The 18,578-nt window shown below is 33.8% G+C and overlaps 3 protein-coding genes across 3 annotated transcripts; 1 reads left to right on the top strand and 2 right to left on the bottom strand.

Moving 5' to 3' along the window:
* Positions 1 to 724: 724 nt before the first annotated feature.
* Positions 725 to 5,094, bottom strand: LOC110601930 (probable serine/threonine-protein kinase At1g54610). The gene is made up of 7 exons (XM_021739342.2): positions 4,179 to 5,094; positions 3,599 to 3,883; positions 3,199 to 3,516; positions 2,676 to 2,903; positions 2,264 to 2,364; positions 1,729 to 1,846; positions 725 to 1,288 (listed from the first exon to the last, which is right to left on the bottom strand). Exons 1-7 carry the CDS (start codon positions 4,542 to 4,544, stop codon positions 1,004 to 1,006), a joined length of 1,701 nt encoding a protein of 566 aa, XP_021595034.1. The 5' UTR covers positions 4,545 to 5,094; the 3' UTR covers positions 725 to 1,003.
* A 3,411-nt stretch (positions 5,095 to 8,505) lies between these two features.
* On the top strand, positions 8,506 to 12,345 carry LOC110601673. The gene is made up of 9 exons (XM_021738899.2): positions 8,506 to 8,799; positions 8,916 to 9,028; positions 9,290 to 9,462; positions 9,621 to 9,714; positions 10,088 to 10,198; positions 10,311 to 10,400; positions 11,126 to 11,211; positions 11,320 to 11,384; positions 11,543 to 12,345. Exons 1-9 carry the CDS (start codon positions 8,586 to 8,588, stop codon positions 11,650 to 11,652), a joined length of 1,056 nt encoding a protein of 351 aa, XP_021594591.1. The 5' UTR covers positions 8,506 to 8,585; the 3' UTR covers positions 11,653 to 12,345.
* A 3,678-nt stretch (positions 12,346 to 16,023) lies between these two features.
* On the bottom strand, positions 16,024 to 18,030 carry LOC110601674. Its single transcript, XM_021738900.2, has 4 exons — positions 17,823 to 18,030; positions 17,586 to 17,732; positions 17,126 to 17,374; positions 16,024 to 16,585 (listed from the first exon to the last, which is right to left on the bottom strand). Exons 1-4 carry the CDS (start codon positions 17,895 to 17,897, stop codon positions 16,307 to 16,309), a joined length of 750 nt encoding a protein of 249 aa, XP_021594592.1. The 5' UTR covers positions 17,898 to 18,030; the 3' UTR covers positions 16,024 to 16,306.
* Positions 18,031 to 18,578: the final 548 nt, after the last annotated feature.

Raw genomic sequence — 18,578 nt, 5'->3', positions numbered from 1 at the left:
TTGGATGATTGGTGAAACATTATCAATTTGACGTTTTAAAAATTGCTGGTTCAGCTGATATATGAAAAGAAACGATCCGTTTGGTACGTGCTGGTTTGGTAGTTAACCTTCTCATGTTGCAAGGTAATGCTAAAGCTGAATGTGAAAGTCATCTTTCTGTTGGTTAAGAATCTCTGATCGTATCCGGGTTTATACAACCATACACAGTTTTCTTTTTCAACCTTATGGGTTTGTACTGAATGAACTGATAATATAGTTGCAGAGACACTGGATGCTCCTCAAGGGCAAATTCATTGCATTCATATTCTAACAGCTTTCAGAAGTGTCATTGACTTTTTTTTTTAAAGAAAAAAGTATAGATTTCAACCAAAATTCAAAATCAAGATCTTATAGGCCGTAAATATTCCATGACAAATAAAACTAAAAGCCCATTGGACTGTCAAGGTAAGAAAATAACCTGAGGTGGTAACTAACAGGCAGCAAGGAGACATTCAGTGCATGTACAGTTGAAAGCTCTGGAAACTCGTTAATTTGACCTCAATTATGATGTCCGAGTAATTATTTTTTACTGGTAATAGCTAACATTTTGACTCTGCCTTTTATATCCATGAGCTGGAATACTTGTTACATGGGAGCATGCAACTCTTGAGGAAAATCCTTAAAAGAGCAACTTAACTGGAATATATAGGAACTTTCAAGAACTAACAAAATCAAAGTAAATACCTGAAGCACAAAAATTCCGAGTTTTCCATACAAATTTATTAATTTTTTCCATTAAACTAAGTAGAGTTTTCAAAAGAAGACAAAAAAAAAAAAAGAAAAAACATATACAATACTAGATCAACTTCTCGCAATACAAAATAATAGAAGGGGAAAAAAATGAATTTAAAGATATTTTACCTCTCCTTGCAGTTCAACTGGCTTTACCGGAACGACACTTGAAAGGCCAGATCTGCAGATTTTGCAGCCTCATGAAAAGTCTCACCAATAAGCAGAAATTATGTTACATGGCTTCCTTATCTTTTACTCGAGTAGAATTTTTATCTTTCTGTTTCTTTCTTCTTGGAGCACCAACTAAAGATCGGTCCACCAATGGACCTGACCATGTCTGGATGGGAGCTTTTGAGTACGAGAAATTTGTGGAACTGAATGGAACATCAGGGGGATCAAAGATAGGATCAATGTGATGTGCAGAGCCCAAAGGATAACCAAGTGTTCCATCTTGATGAGGTGGAGGAAATTTCTCACTTTTGCTCTTAGCATTTGCATGTGTTATCAATCGCCGCCTCTGTTTAAGGAACGCAAAAGCATTGGTTGCAGGTAGATAATAGGATAGGTTAAGGTCTCATACCAAGTTCAATCATTAGGCTATCAATGCGCATGCATATGACACTATTATTTGGGTATTACAACGGAAGCATTCACAGGAAACAAGTATATGGTTTTACATATCAGCACAATTATAGTATTCTATTTCCATGCAACTCTTCTCATGAGGATGAACACATGCATCTACTTATATTTAGCAACATCAGAAATATCCAATCAATGGAAATTATTTCTTGGCAAATTCTTCTTTTCCTGATGCATAATGTTCTTTTCTTTTTATTTTTCTTATTCTTCTTTTTTTGTCCATTAAAGCCAATGAAGCATCAACAACTTTATTAAGACAGTGAAAACAACACATGCATGATAAAGATTTATAAAGAAGCAGTTCATATGACATACATCAAGATTGGCTTGAAGCTCAGCATTGGCTTCTGGAGCAGGAAAAGCCTTAACAGCTCGATCACGTGGACGTGACTTCTTCACACCATCAGCATTAGCCTTTCCAGCAGCTCTCAATCTGCAGAAATAAATATCATTGCAGTTTATGTTTAAACACAGTCATAGAGAGAGAAAGGAAGGGAAACCAACATATAGAGAACGGGGAAAGAGACTAAAAGAGAAGAAAAGAAATATAAAGTTGAAAGATCATGCAAGCTATTGCTATTGGTATTGCCAAAAAAAAAGATTAGGATAAACAAGAAGAATCTACAGCACTGAGGTGAGGCATCAATTAAGTATTTATAGGAAAGATGCTCAATATGAAAAACTATTTTAAGCTAATAAAAAGGCAGAAAATGATACAAAATTGTTCAGTAATTTGTGTTTTTACTTTGTTTAGAATGATTAGATAGTTGTCATATAAAGCTAGGCATCCATTGAAAATAAAAGGTCAATCTAGCTAAAAAAAGTTTTCAAAGTCACTTAAGCACCCAACCTTCTAGCTTCTTCATCACGCAGTTTAGCATCCATCTCCTTGCTTGGAGGATATTTTGGAAGAGTAGAAGGCTCACAAGCATAAGGCTTGGTAGTAAAGAACTGCAAAACAAGATAACAATCAATCAAACATGAGATCCATGCTGCATTGCTTAACTACCCAAGCTTGAATAATGCAAATATCCACTGGATTGCAGGAAAATCATGCAATAAGAGGGACTGCTGATCTAGGAGGCATTCAATCCCAGTTACAGTTCAATAAAAGTCCAAAAACAGGTCTTAGTTGAAATGTCCACAAGAAATGCACATTTACCAATAAGCACACTTCACTCTGTATCCACCAAAGCAAAATACAAATAAATAACAGCGAAGGAGAGAAACAGAAAATATTGCATCATAAGAAAGAAACTCACTTCACTCTTCAGTGCAGCAGTGGCAGTTTGACGTTCAGCTGGGTCAATTGCGAGAAGGGTCTCAATTAGGGGCAGTGAAGATGGAGGGAAGTCCTTAAAAGTCTCTGATATACATCGCTTGTATGATTGTTGGGGCTTAAATATGGTCGCATGTGGCAATTTTGATTTTTTCCAATACTCTTCAGAAGGAGAGCCACATAGTTTAAATATCTTGTGCAATTGCTCCACCTGTGCAATGAGATGCGCATTTGCATCAGAAGGCAACTTTATCATATGCACAACAATCAACTTCTTTTTTGCTGAATTAAAAGTCAGCAATGTATAAGAAAGACCACTACCCAAAGCACAAGGAAATGCACATGAATCATAGCATAAGGAGTTCAAGTGACTATTGGACATGTTAGATTAATATCAGCAAAAAAAAATATTACAATTTGCAACTGAAACTAACAAACTAAGGTAAGTCTAACTGAAGGAACAATACCAGGATAGTACCTAAATAAATAAAGGACTTAGAAGTTACCTCAGTGCGACCAGGCATGATTGGCTTCCCAGCCAACAGCTCAGCAAGAATGCAGCCAGCACTCCAGAGGTCCACACCCACACCATAGTCAGTGGCCCCAAGAAGCAGCTCTGGGGGTCGATACCATAAAGTAACTACCCTGCTAGTCATTGGCTGCTTGTGATTAGGATCAAAAAAGGAAGCCAACCCAAAATCAGCAATTCTAAGGATTCCATCATTGCCAATAAGAAGATTTGACCCCTTAATATCTCGATGTAGCACATGGCGGTTGTGGCAGTGTTCAAGGCCAGATAACAACTGATGCATATAACATTTAACCTGCCATGTTCTTATACATAAGGTAAGGGGCATATAAATCAAATCACCTACAACAAAAGATAGCGAGATACTATTTTACCACCTGAGGCTCTGTGAATTTGATGTTTGGGCTTGCAGCAAGTCCAGCCAAATCATGCTCCATGTATTCAAAAACAAGGTACAAACTACAAGACATCCTTGAGGTGACCAATCCTTCCAATTTTACAACATTGGGATGGTCCAACCGGCGCAAAATCAAAATTTCCCTAGCCATAAATTTTACACTCTCAGGTTCCAAATTGTCAAACCGAACCTTCTTCAGTGCAACAATTTTCCCCGTCATAGTATCTCTAGCTTTGTACACATTACTATACGTACCCTGCCCAATCTGGTCAGAAGCAAAACAAACACATAATTCATGCTCGGAAATGAAATCAAAATATTAAAATTTGTTGTCTAACCTGGGTTTAATCTCCTACTTACCCTTATCACCTCCCCGTCCCTAAGAGTTGAGAATGAATTCAAGTAATCTCAACATTATTGAAAACACACATGTAGTCTAATTATAGAAACTAAACAACATGAAAGATTTTCTTTCTATATCTTTCCCTACATATTCTCAACGATCTCGATTACTATTAATACTTGCTCAGAAACAACGCATTTTTACTTTGTATTGTTACCTTGTCAAGCTTCTCAAAAGTATCAGCACGTCGCGGGGTCCATCCATTGATAGCTTCACCGGCGACGGCGGAGAGCCAAGAGGGCCATCCAGCAGCCACTTGTTCACCTTGGACGTGCTTGGGAGGATTACTGAACCTCGGATTCGGTCTAGACGACCTCCTTCTCTCACCCCGAGGTCGCACCCTCCCCTCCTCCTCTTCCACCTCCACCTCATTTTTCTCCATTCGATTATCTCCATTGGTAATCTGACTACTTTCCTCCTGCGCTCTCTCAACCCTAGCTTCTTCCCTCTCTCTTCTTCCTTCCCTCCCCGTCGCCGCATCCGCCTTCCTTGGAGTCAGTTCTTTCCCAAAGACGCAACCCATTTCTCATTCCTCATCACATTTCCACACCAACCCTCATTTTTTTTCCTGGTTCCGAGCAAAGTATACAAAGGAAGAAAAACCCTAAAAGGAGAAATGGGATTAATTAGAGCAATGAAGGGACGTGCATAGACTAATCGAAGAGATAATGCTTTTTGAAGACAAAAGGAAACCCAAGTAATGATTTGGAGCTGTCCACAGTAAAAAAAAAAAAAAAATGAGCTAGAAATCACTGTACACAAACCCAAATAAAAAAAATTTAAAAAAAGAAGAAGAAGAAGAAGAAATGCAAAACCACAAGCACAGAGGCTATTTTTTGCGAGTTTTTCTTAATATTTGGACAGATTGAGAGATTTTCTTTTCTCACAAACAAGAAAGAGAAAGAAAATCCTAAAAAGAGAAAAGAAAAGAATGTATAGAGAGAGAAAGAATGGATCTCATCTGTATTCTACTTTGTAGTGGGTCTCTGTCTCTCTCCCTCTCTGGTCTTTGTGTTTTTTGACTCTCTCAGTGAGAAGTGCAGAGCTCACCCTGCCTGCCAGTGCCTGGTGTTCAGATTTTACAGTAGACAGGTCGAATTATTTGTGGAGATTCTATACCCTGCGAAAGCTTCCATTTTTTGCATGTAATAACCAGTAGAAAAGTGCCACGTGACTGCTATGTCTTTTCCTTGACGTGGCAGCTATCTATTGGGCTGAATTTATGAAAGTTGGTATGATGGACTCTGACGAAACGCAGAACCTTTTTGTTTTCCTTACCTGGATATATCCAAAACAGGAACGGGTCTGATTGAAAATCAAACTGATTTAATTAAAAATTAAAAATTAAATTAGTAGTGAAACGTTAAATTAGAATTATTGATTTCCACCTGAAATTATTGCAGCCCCGTGATCATCCCTATATATCTCTAATTATGTAGTGAGACGTTGAAAAAATAATTTAAAAAAAAACTTCATTGTTCTGCTTAGGTATATTGACCTTTTAATTTAAGCAAATTATTGATTTTTAAATATAGATATTTATTAATTTACTGATACATGTCTGTTTAATATGCATTAGTAAAGTTAAATTTATTAATATTGGTTAATTTTAATAATAGTTTAGCGATATGAATTATTAAATATTTAATGAAACAATATAAATTAAAAATATATTAGAAAATATTAATATAATATAAGCCCATCTTATATAAATATAAATTTAAATATTATTAAATTAAATAATAATATCGTTATATAAATTAAAATATATATAATGATGATGGTCTTCTTATTAATATATTCCATAAGTAATTAATTATTGAGCTGATATTATAATTAAATTTTATTTATGAAAATTTTTATTATCTAATTGATTATTTTGTAATTTATTTATTTTTAATTTTTATTGTAAATTTTGCTACATCTTTCCGTTTTAAAATGCATTTTATTTGAAAAAAAAAAAAAAAAAGAACAGAGAGCAGAAGAGAATGACTGGAAAATGGTAAGGAGAATTTGATTGATTTTGATGATTGAATTTTGGACCAAGTTCGGAGTTGATTGGATGCATAGCTTATCTTTTGATCATTAAAATTTGGACCAAATTGGGATTGTTGGATGGTTTTGAAAAATAATTTTTTGAGATTAGGACCCACTCTCTAATTTAATGCAAAATTCTTGTTCATCTGTTGTCACTTGGGGATGCCCTTTGAACCAAGGTGATCACTCATTGGGGAAATGGAAAGAAAGAGAAAATAAAAAATTTTAAATTTTTTTATCTGAATATAAATTAAAGAGGAGGAATGAAAGGAATATATCCTTCAAAATAATAGAAACTATAAGAAAAATAAATAAATATATACTTTTGTTTTTAAGGGACAAAAAGTTAATTTCACTTTTAATTTGTTAATATATCCAAATAATATAAAATAAATAAAATTTTATTTTTTTATTCATTTTTCTCTTTACTTTCTTTCCAATTATTTTGCATAATTAATATTCAAACATTGGGTTCATGTGTTACCAGAGTTCTAACTTTTATTTATTCATTTTATTAAATTGCTAATAGAAAAATCGGTAATCCATTCATCTTAGTAAAATGAAGTTATATTTATTTTCACATTGATTAAAAATTAAAATAATATATTAAAATTTCTAACATACACTCCACACATATTTTCCCATCACTAAATTATTCTTATAATCAGTCATTTTTATTTTAATATATATTAAATAAAAATATATTCATAATTTAATAAATACGTTAGTGTCTCAAAAAGAAAAATAATATATAATTTAGATTAGACGGTAAAAAGAGAAAACAAACATATATCTGTATAATGTATAGAGCTCATGGGTAATAAATATATTCACTATACATTAATAAATATAATATTATAGCTAATTTATTAAAAAATATATTTTCTTATATATTTCAAATTTTATGTTATTTTTTATGGGTGTTTAAAAAAAATAAAAGTTTACAATAATTTATATTTATATCAAAAACTTTAAATTTTAAACTATAAAATTAAATATTTTAAATTTGTTATGATGATAGTCTAAGAAACTAAATTGAATTTGTATAAGTTAATGTAATATTGTAATATAGTTCCTAAAATTCTATTTGAATAATAAAATAGTATTTGAATATATATATCATTATTCACAATTTATTTTTTACTTTTATATAATATAATAAATATTAATAAAAAATTAAAATATAAAAAAATAAAATTTTATAATTTAAAATATATAATATTTTATTTATTTAAAATATTATTAATAAAAAATAAAAAATTTTAAATATAAAAATATACATGTAATTTATAATATTAAATATAAATCTCTAATGAAATATTTTAATATATATTATTTATATGTAATGTTTTATATAATAGAAATTTATTTGTAATAAATATTTATTCAATATAATATGTTTAATATTATATATAATAAATATAAAAATATATTTAATTTTAATATAAATTTTAAATTAAAGGATTATATGCTTGGTTAATAATATAAAATTTTAAGGACTATAATATAATTTTTAATTAACTTTTTAAATTTAATTTATTATTTTTAACCATAATCATAGCAAATTAGAAGATTTAAGTCTTAAATATAAATATGAATTATAGTAAATATTTAGATTTTTTATTTAATATCTTTATTTTTTAAATAATAATTTGATTTATTAATCATATTATATGTCTATTTATTATTTAATTATTTGGCATTGATTAATCTTGCGACTGACTTTATTTCACAAGAAAAAAAGTATTATTTCTAATTATATAATTCATAAGTCATTGTTCAGTTTATGCGACTTTTAAGTTGAAAATAAAATAGATTATTCAGAATAATTATTTAAAATTATAATTTCAAAGACAACTACATTATTTATTAAATTGATTTGTCTAATAATTTCATAAGTTTTCATTAAAATTTTTATTTTTTTGAGTAGCTATTAAAATATAACCGTGTCTATTTTACAGTGTTGTGAGGGGAACTCAATCCAAAAAACTCCATATTGAAGCATATGCCCTTCTCCATTCAACTAGAAAGTGTTATTAGTGGAAATTAACGTGTAAATTAATTATTGTAATTTTATTTTATTTTAAAAAAATTTCTTAAAATATTTTTTAATATTTAATGCAATTTAAAATTTTTAAAATAATTATAATTGAAAAGTTAATGAAAAATTATCTTTATTAATAATGTATAAAAAAATAAAATGAATCAAAATTTTCTAACGTCTAATTTCTCGGTCAAAACATTATTAATAAGGACTAAAACGATGTCGTCTGGCAAAGTTCCATGATACGGCGTCGTTGCAACAAAGTCAACTATATCCCAATCAGAATCCACTGTCCAATCATTTTCCAACAAGGAGCATATACCCCACCCATTGCACCACTTGTAATTCAATGATTGGAGAGTCCAAAATCCCCACAAAAAAGCCAACCCACAAATCCTTGGATACCAAAACCAGCAAAATAAAGATAAAAAGTGCTCCCGGTTGAAGAAAAACTCAATAGTCACCGCCATTCACAGCCGGCAAATGGGAACCATTTCTTGGTGCCGCCCATCTCTCTCAGTCGGACTTCTTACCCTTAAGATTGCTGACCATTACCCGAAGCTCCCTTGTCCAAGTCGATCTATCTCATTCCCCTCCGTGTCAAAAAGACTCGTAACCGGAGTAACATTACCATCATCAACATCTTCTTCTTCATCAAGGGCCAACCCATTTCAGGTTTCTGCATCCTCTACAATTGGTATGATTACATATGTGGACATTATTTCAGTTCGTGATCAATTGAGGTACTTTTTCCTCTTGTTTTTGGAGGAGAGGTTTTATAAGTAATTTGCCTGATTAATTTGGTTGCTGAAGGTGCGCCCAACGAGGAATTGGAGGCTGCATCTTCTGGTCTGATCGGAGAGAGTGATCTACTGATTGTCGGCCCAGGTGTCCTTGGTCGCTTAGTGGCTGAGAAGTGGCGCCAGGTACTGTTTGGTCAACGAAATCATTTAGTTACCAATGGGTGCTTCTTTATAATTCTGGTTCAGTTCATCAATCTCATCCTCAATAACGGAACTTCTATTGATGGATTATCATAGTAAAAGTCGACAAGTTTAGTCAATCTCTTTAATTCCTTACTTTGTATGTTAAGGTCTATATGGAATCGTATGATTCTTTTGGGATTAATTTGATTGAGAGTTGAGAGATTAGTGGAATTGGTTTTGATTCTATAAATTGTTTAGCAGGAATATCCGGGCTCTCAAGTTTATGGGCAGACAGTGACTACAGACCACCATGATGATCTGATAAAACTAGGGATCAATCCATCTTTGAAGGGAACTAAACTAAATCATCAGTTCCCTTACGTCATTTTCTGCGCTCCTCCCTCACGAACCTCTGACTATCCTGGTGATGTCAGGTTATAAAGACTTTAGATGTTTATAGGATCCCGTATTTGTTTATAGTTATAGGCAAAGAGATGAAGAGCTTTCCCATATATGGGAGGGAAAATTGCAAAGTTTGATTGACTTTAATATCCTCTCCAACCTTATGCCTTGTGTTATTGTTTTGGACCAGGGAAGCTACTTTGAGCTGGAATGGAGAAGGTTCTTTCTTGTTTACATCAAGCTCTGCACCATATGATTGCAATGACAATGGACCATGTAATGAGGTGATACTGATACCGCCATAATTGGGTAACAGGAGTAATTATCGGGCTTGTGAATATATATTATTACAATGTCAACTAGGTTAGTTAGGTTAGAACTCAGAAACGTACTCCTCTTCATCTTTTGGAGATCAAAACACGTTTTTCTCCTAATCCACCTTTAGATATGGCCTTTATCTTGTGAATATATATTATTACAATGTCAACTAGGTTAGTTAAGATTATACTTATATTAAGTAGTATATATGTCATATGTCATAAGCCTTTATCTTGTGAATATATATTATTACAATGTCAACTAGGTTAGTTAAGATTATACTTATATTAAGTAGTATATATGTCATATGTCATAAAATCTCAATAAGATACCATGCAGGACTCTCCAGTCGTGCCATCTGGGAGAAGCCCAAGGACAGATGTGCTTCTAAAGGCAGAAAAAGTAGTGCTGGAGAGCAGCGGCTGTGTACTGAGATTGGCAGGACTTTACATATCCTTTCTCAGACTTGAATTATGATGATTTCATGTATATTTGGAAGGGAAATTCTAGGCAGTTGCCTCAAATTTTGGCTTCATATTTATTTGACCTTAACTAGCCCTACAAAGAGGATAGAGGTGCGCACGTTTACTGGCTGAAGAAGGGGACTGTTGACGTTCGTCCAGATCACATCCTGAATCTCATACACTATGAGGTGAGGACTTGATCTTTTGAATTTATAGTTTCTGCTTCTTGAAGTATGTTCAATATACATTATCTGTTAAGCCACAAGATTATGGTAGCTTAACCAATCACATATTGAATCTCATACACTATGAGGTGAATACTTGATCTTTTGAATTTATAGTTTCTGCTTCTTGAAGTATGTTCAATATACATTCTCTGTTAAGCGACAAGAATATGTAGCTTAAGGGTGTTTGGGCAGCCAGAAAGACAGGGAAAGCAAGGAAGAAAGGCAAATAAAAAAAAAGGTGAAAAAAGAGAGGATAGGAGAGAGAAACAGAGAATTAAAACAGAAAACAAATTGACTTTATTATTGACTGAGATTATTTCTCACTTTGCAACTCATTTATACAATCAAGTTACTTCCGAACTGGTTACATTTCTGTTTCTTTATTGATAGTATGTAACAGAATAAGTCATTACTCTCGGTAGACTTGTTACCTCCACAGTTACAACATTATCATCCCATGTTATTTGTATGCCCCTTTTCCATTTATTTGATGTCTACCTTTTATGGAATGAGAAATTTTATTGTTGCTTTACTTTATTACTTATCATGCTTTAGATGGTATTATGCATCATTAGATTCTGCTCAGTTCTGTCCCTGCAGTCTTGAGTGTCTTTGTGCTATTATTTTTGTTGGTATCATGAAATAATTAGATTGAGTTTTGGTTGGTTCTGGTGCTATTCTGACAGGATGCAGCAGCCCTCTCTGTTGCAATCTTGAAGAAGAAACTCCGTGGCCGAATTTTCTTGGGCTGTGACAATCATCCGTTATCCAGGTGCGTTTTTGTTGATTATAACCTTCTTACGTTCTCAAGGAGTTGATTAGAACAAAATGATTGATGCCCCATGACAACTTTGCCCTACCTCTGTACATCTCTCCGCAGGCAGGAAGTGATGGATTTGGTTGCTAAAAGTGGGAAATTCAGTAAAAAGTTTGAAGGCTTTACTGGTAAGCTGCTTTCTGATTTTGGGAAAACCTATATCTGATTAAGTCTTAAGTTTCCCCCCATTTCTTCTCCTCTAATATGAGCTGGAACTTTTTTTCTCCTTCCCTTTTTTGCTATTTGATCCTTGGAAATTCACATGTTGCCCATTTTGTTATTGCAGGAACGGGTGATCCTTTAGGCAAGAAATTAAACAATATGAAAACTCGAGAGGAAGTAGGATGGGAACCAAAATACCCCAGCTTTGCTGATTTTCTTGGTGTATCTGACTAACTGCTGTCTATGTTTTGCACTGGGATGGAAAATAATTGATACGGTTTACTGGCCAAAGAATACTCAGAAATGGAGCTACTGATCTCTTTTTCCTGAAGAATATCAGAACAGTGTGTGATCAGGTTAACTATGAAAATGACATGTTGGAATACATTTGGGCAAGGTCAGAACTATTTGTACTGGAAAGGTGCTGGAAGTAATTATTTTATGTGGGTTAACTGCATTCTGATTTAATGAGAGGTATCTGTACATCAAGTTGGTGTATAGTGAGTGCTTCTAGGTTTATCAGAACAAGTATTTTTTTGCAATACTGCAAGTTGTAAGAACATTTAGGCATTTAGACTTCTGTTTTATCTCACATCCTCGGAAGCAAATTTGATGGTGGCTGGAAAACTGGAAAGTGGATCTGCTGTTGAATCATCCCAGGAACTTCTGACAAGGGGAATTCACATTCATAAGTTATACTCACCGGTCAGCGACAAGGAAAGCTTTCTGGTTATGTTTCTGAAATGAAATATTAATGGCATTTTCTTTATGTAGTATTGAAAAGAAGAGCAAAGGAGAAAGCCAAGTTAACTGATGCGTTTTCCTTCATTAATGCTTTATAGAGATATTATGTATATATAAAACGGCATTGCGTTTGGGAAGTAACAAATTTTAGATGGCTTGGAAGTATTTGGTGCCTGCAAGGAACTTAAAACCCATGTGATGGTATTTTACGTTGGAGACAATGAGAGCTTAACAAATTGTAGCTGATACTGACACTACTTGCTTTTTCTCTGGTAACCTGTAAACGCGGATTTCCAGCGACTCAATTGGCAACTTAATAAATTTTGGGTACAGCTATAATTTATTGGCATGTGAGCTATATTATATTGAGCAGTCATTGGATCAAGGAACTAATTAATGGATTAAAAATAGTATTATTTTAATTTTAAATTAATAAATTATTAGTAGGGGTGTAATCGAGCCGAGCCGAGCTTTGTAAAGCTCAAGCTTGTTTATTAAAAAAGTTTGGAAGCTCGAGCTCGAGCTCGACTCGAGCTCTAATATTTGATTCGAGCTCGGCTCGAGAATTAAATATTATAATCGAGTTCGATTTGAGCTCGACTCGTGAAAGGCTCGTTCGATTTAATAACGAGCCTAATTCGAGCTCGAGTTCGAAAAGCTCGATTAAGAAGCTCGTTAATAAAACTCGAGCTCGAACTCGGAAAGCTCGATTAAGAAACTCGTTAAAAAAGCTCGAGACCGAGCTCAAAATTAAAAAGTTTGGTTTGAGCTCAAGTTCAGGCTCGAGCTCGAATTAATAATTACACTTTAATCAGTTTTTAATCATCATTAATTTAAATAATATAAAAAAGAGAGAGTATACATAAAAAAAATTACGTAACACAATTTATAACTAAAATAACACAAATAAATATAAATTCAACAACATAATAAAATTAGATTACACACAAAGTTTAATATCAAACGAATAAAGTTGATTCCAACTTCCAACAGTTGAAACAAGCTAATATAATTTAATTATCTTCATAATCATCTTCATACTTGTTCAATTAGTTAACTTGAATTTCAACTTCAACATCCATATAACCTTAATTAATTATTATTAATATACTTTGATAATTATTATCATCTTTTATATTGTATGCTTAATTATATACAAATTTTTTTTTATAATTATACTTTAATTTTAAAATGTATATAATTTTTACAACTCAATTTATTATGTAGTACTATAATTTTAAAGAATACTTATTATAATAATTAATATTAATTATTTGTGATTATACATTAATTTTATGGAATCTTATTATAATAATTATATACAAAAGATTTTTATAATTTAATTTTAAAGAATATTAATTATAATAATTAATCTTAATTATTTGTAATTTTCAATACTATAATTTTCAAGTATTTATAATAGTTTAAATTTTATAACTTTATAGTTATTTTTATTTTTTTAATAATATATGAACTTGTTCATAAATTTATTTAATGAATTGGTTCACCAATTTATTTAAACAATATTACTCACGAGCCTATTTAACGAGCCTGCTCGTGAGCCTTCTCAACGAGCCTGCTCGCGAGCCTTCTCAACGAGCCTGCTCGCGAGCCTTCTCAACGAGCCTGCTCGCGAGCCTTCTCAACGAGCCAGCTCGCGAGCCTAAAAACGAGCCAACTCGCGAGCCTTAACGAGCCGAATACTATGGAGCTCAAGCTCAGCTCGTTTAAGTGACGAGCCTCAAAATTGAGCTCGAGCTTGGCTCGTTTAAAAAAGGAGCCGAACTCGGTCGAGCTTTTATCGAGTCGAGTCTCGAGTAGCTCACGAATAGTTTGGCTCATTTACAGCCCTAATTATTAGTACTATGAGTCTAACGTTCGATTAGAGAATTTAAGGTGCTAGCATCCAAAATCTTTTGTATTACAGAGCAATGGTAATTTCCATGCCATAGCTTTATGGAAGTCAACTTGACTTGGCAACAAGATGTACCATCTCCTACAAACTTATATTGGCTTTCTCTCTTTTTGTCCAGACATCTTAGTCAAGAAACCCCTCAAAGCACAGGCAGATAAGGTTTGCGTGTTTGCCAATTTCCATGGGGAAGATGTGCTGCGCAGGATCAGATGATGATGGGGGGTTGGATCTTAAAGTGATTCTGGTTTTGATTATGTTAGCGTTTTTGGTAATGTCCATCTGTATCCCTCCAAGGCAGTCAAGGGTTTATGCTGTGTATCGTTGTTGTTAGACGCAATTGCCTCTGTTTTCTCTGTTTCAAGTTTTCAGCTTTCACTCCTTTCTGATGAGTGAGTAGGAGACGAAGAATGTCCTGTAGCTATTATTGTGGAATTTAGTCACAGAAGTATAATTTTCTTGCTTTTTTGAAATAAAACATATGGTACTGTGATTCTAGTTTCATGCCTCTTGTTTCTCAAACTGTTTTGTTCTTTAGGAATTTCGCCTCAGCTTGCAGACTTTGGTTTTTAATCTTTTGGCTAATCGGAACAAATACAAGTTTTTCAAGTCTTATCATCCAGTGAAAAGCCACAACAGATCCTCTGAGACGACGAATTCTCCTGCTTGAACAAAATTAGTGTCTGCCAACTCCAACAGGAGTTACAGAAAACGTCATTTTCGAAAATCATTCCTTTAGGAAAATTCGAAAAATTATAATGTAAAAGATACAGAAATCCCAATATAAACTATAATTGTGATAATTTTTGTCTTATTTTTTATGTATTAAAAAGAAAATTTTAATAGAGTCGGAGGGCTATGACTGCCACTTAACCGCCTCTCTTCACCCTTCTTGAACGCCACAGAAATGTTCATTTTAAAATGTCTTCTCGACTAAACAATGATGCATTATTCGCAAGGTACTACCTACCAGGTAAGAAGAAAAATATTAAAAATTTAAAATCAGAGTCTTCTTTGCATTTTCAATTTAACGTCCACTTGGCGTAGATACCTAATTAATTTGACTACCTTTAGATTGGAAATTTCGTAGCGTTCTTCGTATTTAACATAAACAAATACAGTTGAATTTAGATCCCTTTCTTCTTTGATGAATTGACTTGGCCGTTTCCACTGTGGACTTTGAGCCTCTAAGTTCTAACAACTCCCGAGTAAAGGTTCACTTGGGGTTGGAGCTAGATTCTTTGCCTTTTCTTCTCCTCTTCTTACAGATACACAGAGATCAAGAAGAAAACACAAGGCACAGTTGCCGCGATGGGGAAGATTACAATTGTAGTACCTGAAGAGGAAGGTATAGATCTTTCTGGTTTTTTTATAGTGGTTATATTAGCTCTTGTGATCATGATTGTCTGCAACCTTCGTCCGCAAGGACGAAGGTGTTATGCTGTGTATCGTTGTTGAGAGAGACATGATCCTCCAAACTTGCTCTCTGTTTTCTGCACTTTTGGCGGCCAACTATTTAAACATTTTCACTTTGTTGGAACAATAATCTCGTTTGCTTTATTCAGTATTTAAGAAGAAAAATTATTGAAATACATGCTTGTTTTGTTCTAGTTATTTCTATTCTGTGGGATCTTCATCTTCCTCTTGGGACTTGAGAGGTTGAATTCAATATCTGAAAGAATTATCAAGTCCCAGTTTCTGTTCACATTAAATTAAATGTTGTTTATACCAGTCATCTATAGAACAGACAACCTCCAACGCTTATGTTCAATGACCCTTCAATCTTAGATTTATCCTCTTGAGGAACCAACTACTTTACAATGGATATATGTTCACAGGAAGTTTGGCAAGATCATGATGCTAATGGCAACTATCAACATGTAATGAAACATTTCTCTATTAAAACATTATACTAGAACAAATTAATCTTAATAAAAGAAATACAGAGATGTCAAAATACATAAATGTATACAATCACTGACCAGTTATATCACAAGGATTCAGCTTCAGTTCTTAGAGGACATGCCAGAAGAAAACAAACATGTTAACTCACATAAATATCACCAATCACTCAGGACACTAGTAACTTATGAACATGGTATAATCCTGGCTGCATTGCGCAGCCATTTCTTTACATTATTTTATAAGTTCAGAGATTTCATGCGGAATTAGCAACAGAATCTAAATGCATGATGGCTAGGATATATACATAAGTTCATCATTGCAGTATCCCTAATTTTGTTGCTGTGAACTCCGCCAAGACCATGGAGTAGACGCCACATTTGGAATGCAGATCTCAACACGTAAAACCTCATGAATGGCACCACGGCGAAGGACACCCAAAACCAACCCCCCTTTGTTTGTTAGAAGATCTGCCAAAGTTACCATACGAGAATGAGATTCATCTCTCATGCGGAAGCCATAAATCCATCTACCAAGCTTCCACCATTTTACACACACTTGTCGCTCTGAAATTTTGCAACTCAGGAGCGCATCCATGACATGCCCAGCCTGTTCATTAGTACATCCAAATATCACACAAGGAACAGCACATAACAGGAAAAGCTCTGGAACATCTAAAGCTACAAAATAATGGAGTATGAGCTACCACATTTTAGAATGACAAACATGAGCAAAAACATTTAGATGAGCGTGCATACTTCATTTTATCTATAAGCAAATTAGGCAGCCAGTTCTGCTTTAGATGTTGATTAGTTTCTCTTTGGTAAATTTCTAAAACAGAAGCACAGCACTTGCTGATGTTAAACAATAGCCTAGAACACCTGTGCTACCTGTTGCTCAAAGGTGGGCTAGCCTGGGAATCAGAACTTGTGTGATTTCTTTAGCTGGTGAATCAACTTGATCAAACCCCTTTTCAAGCTGGGTCCATGCTGCAAGAGAATCGCTTGCTTATTTTCAAAGACCCAGAGTTTAGGCTCATCGCAGCAACATCTCTAGAGTTTTACAGAGAGAGCCTATTGCTTGTTTACATGGCTGCACGCGTCCATGTAAACAAAAGGAAACAAACAACAGAGTACAAGAGGAGTTTACCGGTACTTGAAGGCAGAAAATGCAGTAGTGCAAGCCAACCAAGTTAAGTAGCACATTCAGCTTTGGTTTGAAAAGAAACATTTGAACATCTCTAAATGAAAGCTGCATAGAGCATAAGTCTTCAATTGCTTTATAATAATCCCCAACCTCGAGCAACTCAGACGAAGAACAATTCTCCACGAACTCAACCACAGTGGTAGCTTTACCCGCCATCTCTCTATGCATCTTTATGTAAATCTCCCGCCATCCCTACATCACAAAATTGAATACCAAAAGATATCAAGTGCACTCAAATATGAAACGATAATCAAGAGAGAGTTACCCAGGAATCAATGAAAAGATTCAATACGACCGCAACAGCGAAGAAATAACAAGTGGGTTTGTTTCATCGTCACATAACAAGCACACAAAATGCTATGAGAGCCAGAATAAACTGATCCCAATATAGAAAAGAACGAACCTTGATGACAGGATCCGAAGAAGAAGAATTGTTGGGAAAAGTGAGTAAAGGCCATCTCTCTCTGGTAAGAAACTCCCACACGCAATCCGACCCGCATAGCTCCCTCCAAAATCGGGAGCAACTACCCAATGCGCACACATCCAATACCTTCACAAACAGAAACGGAATCATCAAAAATGAAAGAAAAAAACAAAGAAACAATCAGAAATAGGAGAATTGGAGGAGAAATCATTGAACCTCAAGAGTTGAAGCGATTTTCAGGGCAATATCAAGGGGGAGGAAGCCCTGTATATTACTCGATGCTTGTTTCATTTCTTACTCTTCGTGGCTTTCAATAATCAAGTTCTGGAGTTTATATATGATCGGCAATAGAATGATTTTTATTTTATTTTAAGAGAAAATATTTTATCGTCTTATGACAGAAGCAATCTTGTTTCGATAACCATCTAGATTTAAAAACCTTCACAAATAAAAAAAAAACTTAACAATTCAAATTAAAAGGTGGATTTATATATTGAAAAATTGATATCTCTTTTGGTGATGGCCACGGTTTTTAGTTAAAATTGAACTTAAATTTTTTAATCAGTCATAGTTCAAAGATTAAAAAATAATTTTTTTCTGATTTTAATATTGAATTTCCTACTGATCGGGGTAAAATTCTCAAAAGTCAAAGCGTAAAGGGAATCCCAAACTGCACGTCGTTTCATTCAAACAGTGTCGGGCAAGGTTATCAGATCCGGTATAAGAACTACGGTCAAATGTATATTGGCCACGTGAAGGGCAGGCGTAGGAGTTATACGTGATGAGCGAAACATATGATTTTGATTTCTTCTGAGATTAGCTTCGGATTTTAAATGCGAAAAATGTCAGAAAGAAGAGAAACGAGTATTTTCTAGAGCAAGCGATCAGTCGTATATGGTTTTTATATATATTCCAAAGATATATCGTGTGCTATTTATTTTTCTCTAAAAAATTATTTTTCTAATTCAAGTC

This window comes from Manihot esculenta, chromosome 15 (genome assembly GCF_001659605.2).
Source record: "Manihot esculenta cultivar AM560-2 chromosome 15, M.esculenta_v8, whole genome shotgun sequence".
NCBI lineage: Eukaryota > Viridiplantae > Streptophyta > Magnoliopsida > Malpighiales > Euphorbiaceae > Manihot > Manihot esculenta.
Note: the sequence above shows the minus strand (reverse complement) of the source record. Positions and strands in the feature narration are given on the sequence as shown.

What these genes read in the sequence shown, in the direction of transcription:
- LOC110601673 (XM_021738899.2), top strand. Translation starts at nt 8,586, where the DNA reads ATGGGAACCATTTCTTGGTGCCGCCCATCTCTCTCAGTCGGACTTCTT. An exon ending in TGGCTGAGAAGTGGCGCCAG is followed by an intron (nt 9,029 to 9,289) that starts GTACTGTTTGGT and finishes ATTGTTTAGCAG; the next exon opens with GAATATCCGGGCTCTCAAGT. An exon ending in TGAATCTCATACACTATGAG is followed by an intron (nt 10,401 to 11,125) that starts GTGAGGACTTGA and finishes CTATTCTGACAG; the next exon opens with GATGCAGCAGCCCTCTCTGT.
- LOC110601930 (XM_021739342.2), bottom strand. Translation starts at nt 4,544, where the DNA reads ATGGGTTGCGTCTTTGGGAAAGAACTGACTCCAAGGAAGGCGGATGCG. An exon ending in TCATGCCTGGTCGCACTGAG is followed by an intron (nt 2,904 to 3,198) that starts GTAACTTCTAAG and finishes CTCATTGCACAG; the next exon opens with GTGGAGCAATTGCACAAGAT. An exon ending in AGCTTCAAGCCAATCTTGAT is followed by an intron (nt 1,289 to 1,728) that starts GTATGTCATATG and finishes TTCCTTAAACAG; the next exon opens with AGGCGGCGATTGATAACACA.
- LOC110601674 (XM_021738900.2), bottom strand. Translation starts at nt 17,897, where the DNA reads ATGAAACAAGCATCGAGTAATATACAGGGCTTCCTCCCCCTTGATATT. An exon ending in AAATCGCTTCAACTCTTGAG is followed by an intron (nt 17,733 to 17,822) that starts GTTCAATGATTT and finishes CTGTTTGTGAAG; the next exon opens with GTATTGGATGTGTGCGCATT. An exon ending in TTTTCTGCCTTCAAGTACCG is followed by an intron (nt 16,586 to 17,125) that starts GTAAACTCCTCT and finishes ACTAATGAACAG; the next exon opens with GCTGGGCATGTCATGGATGC.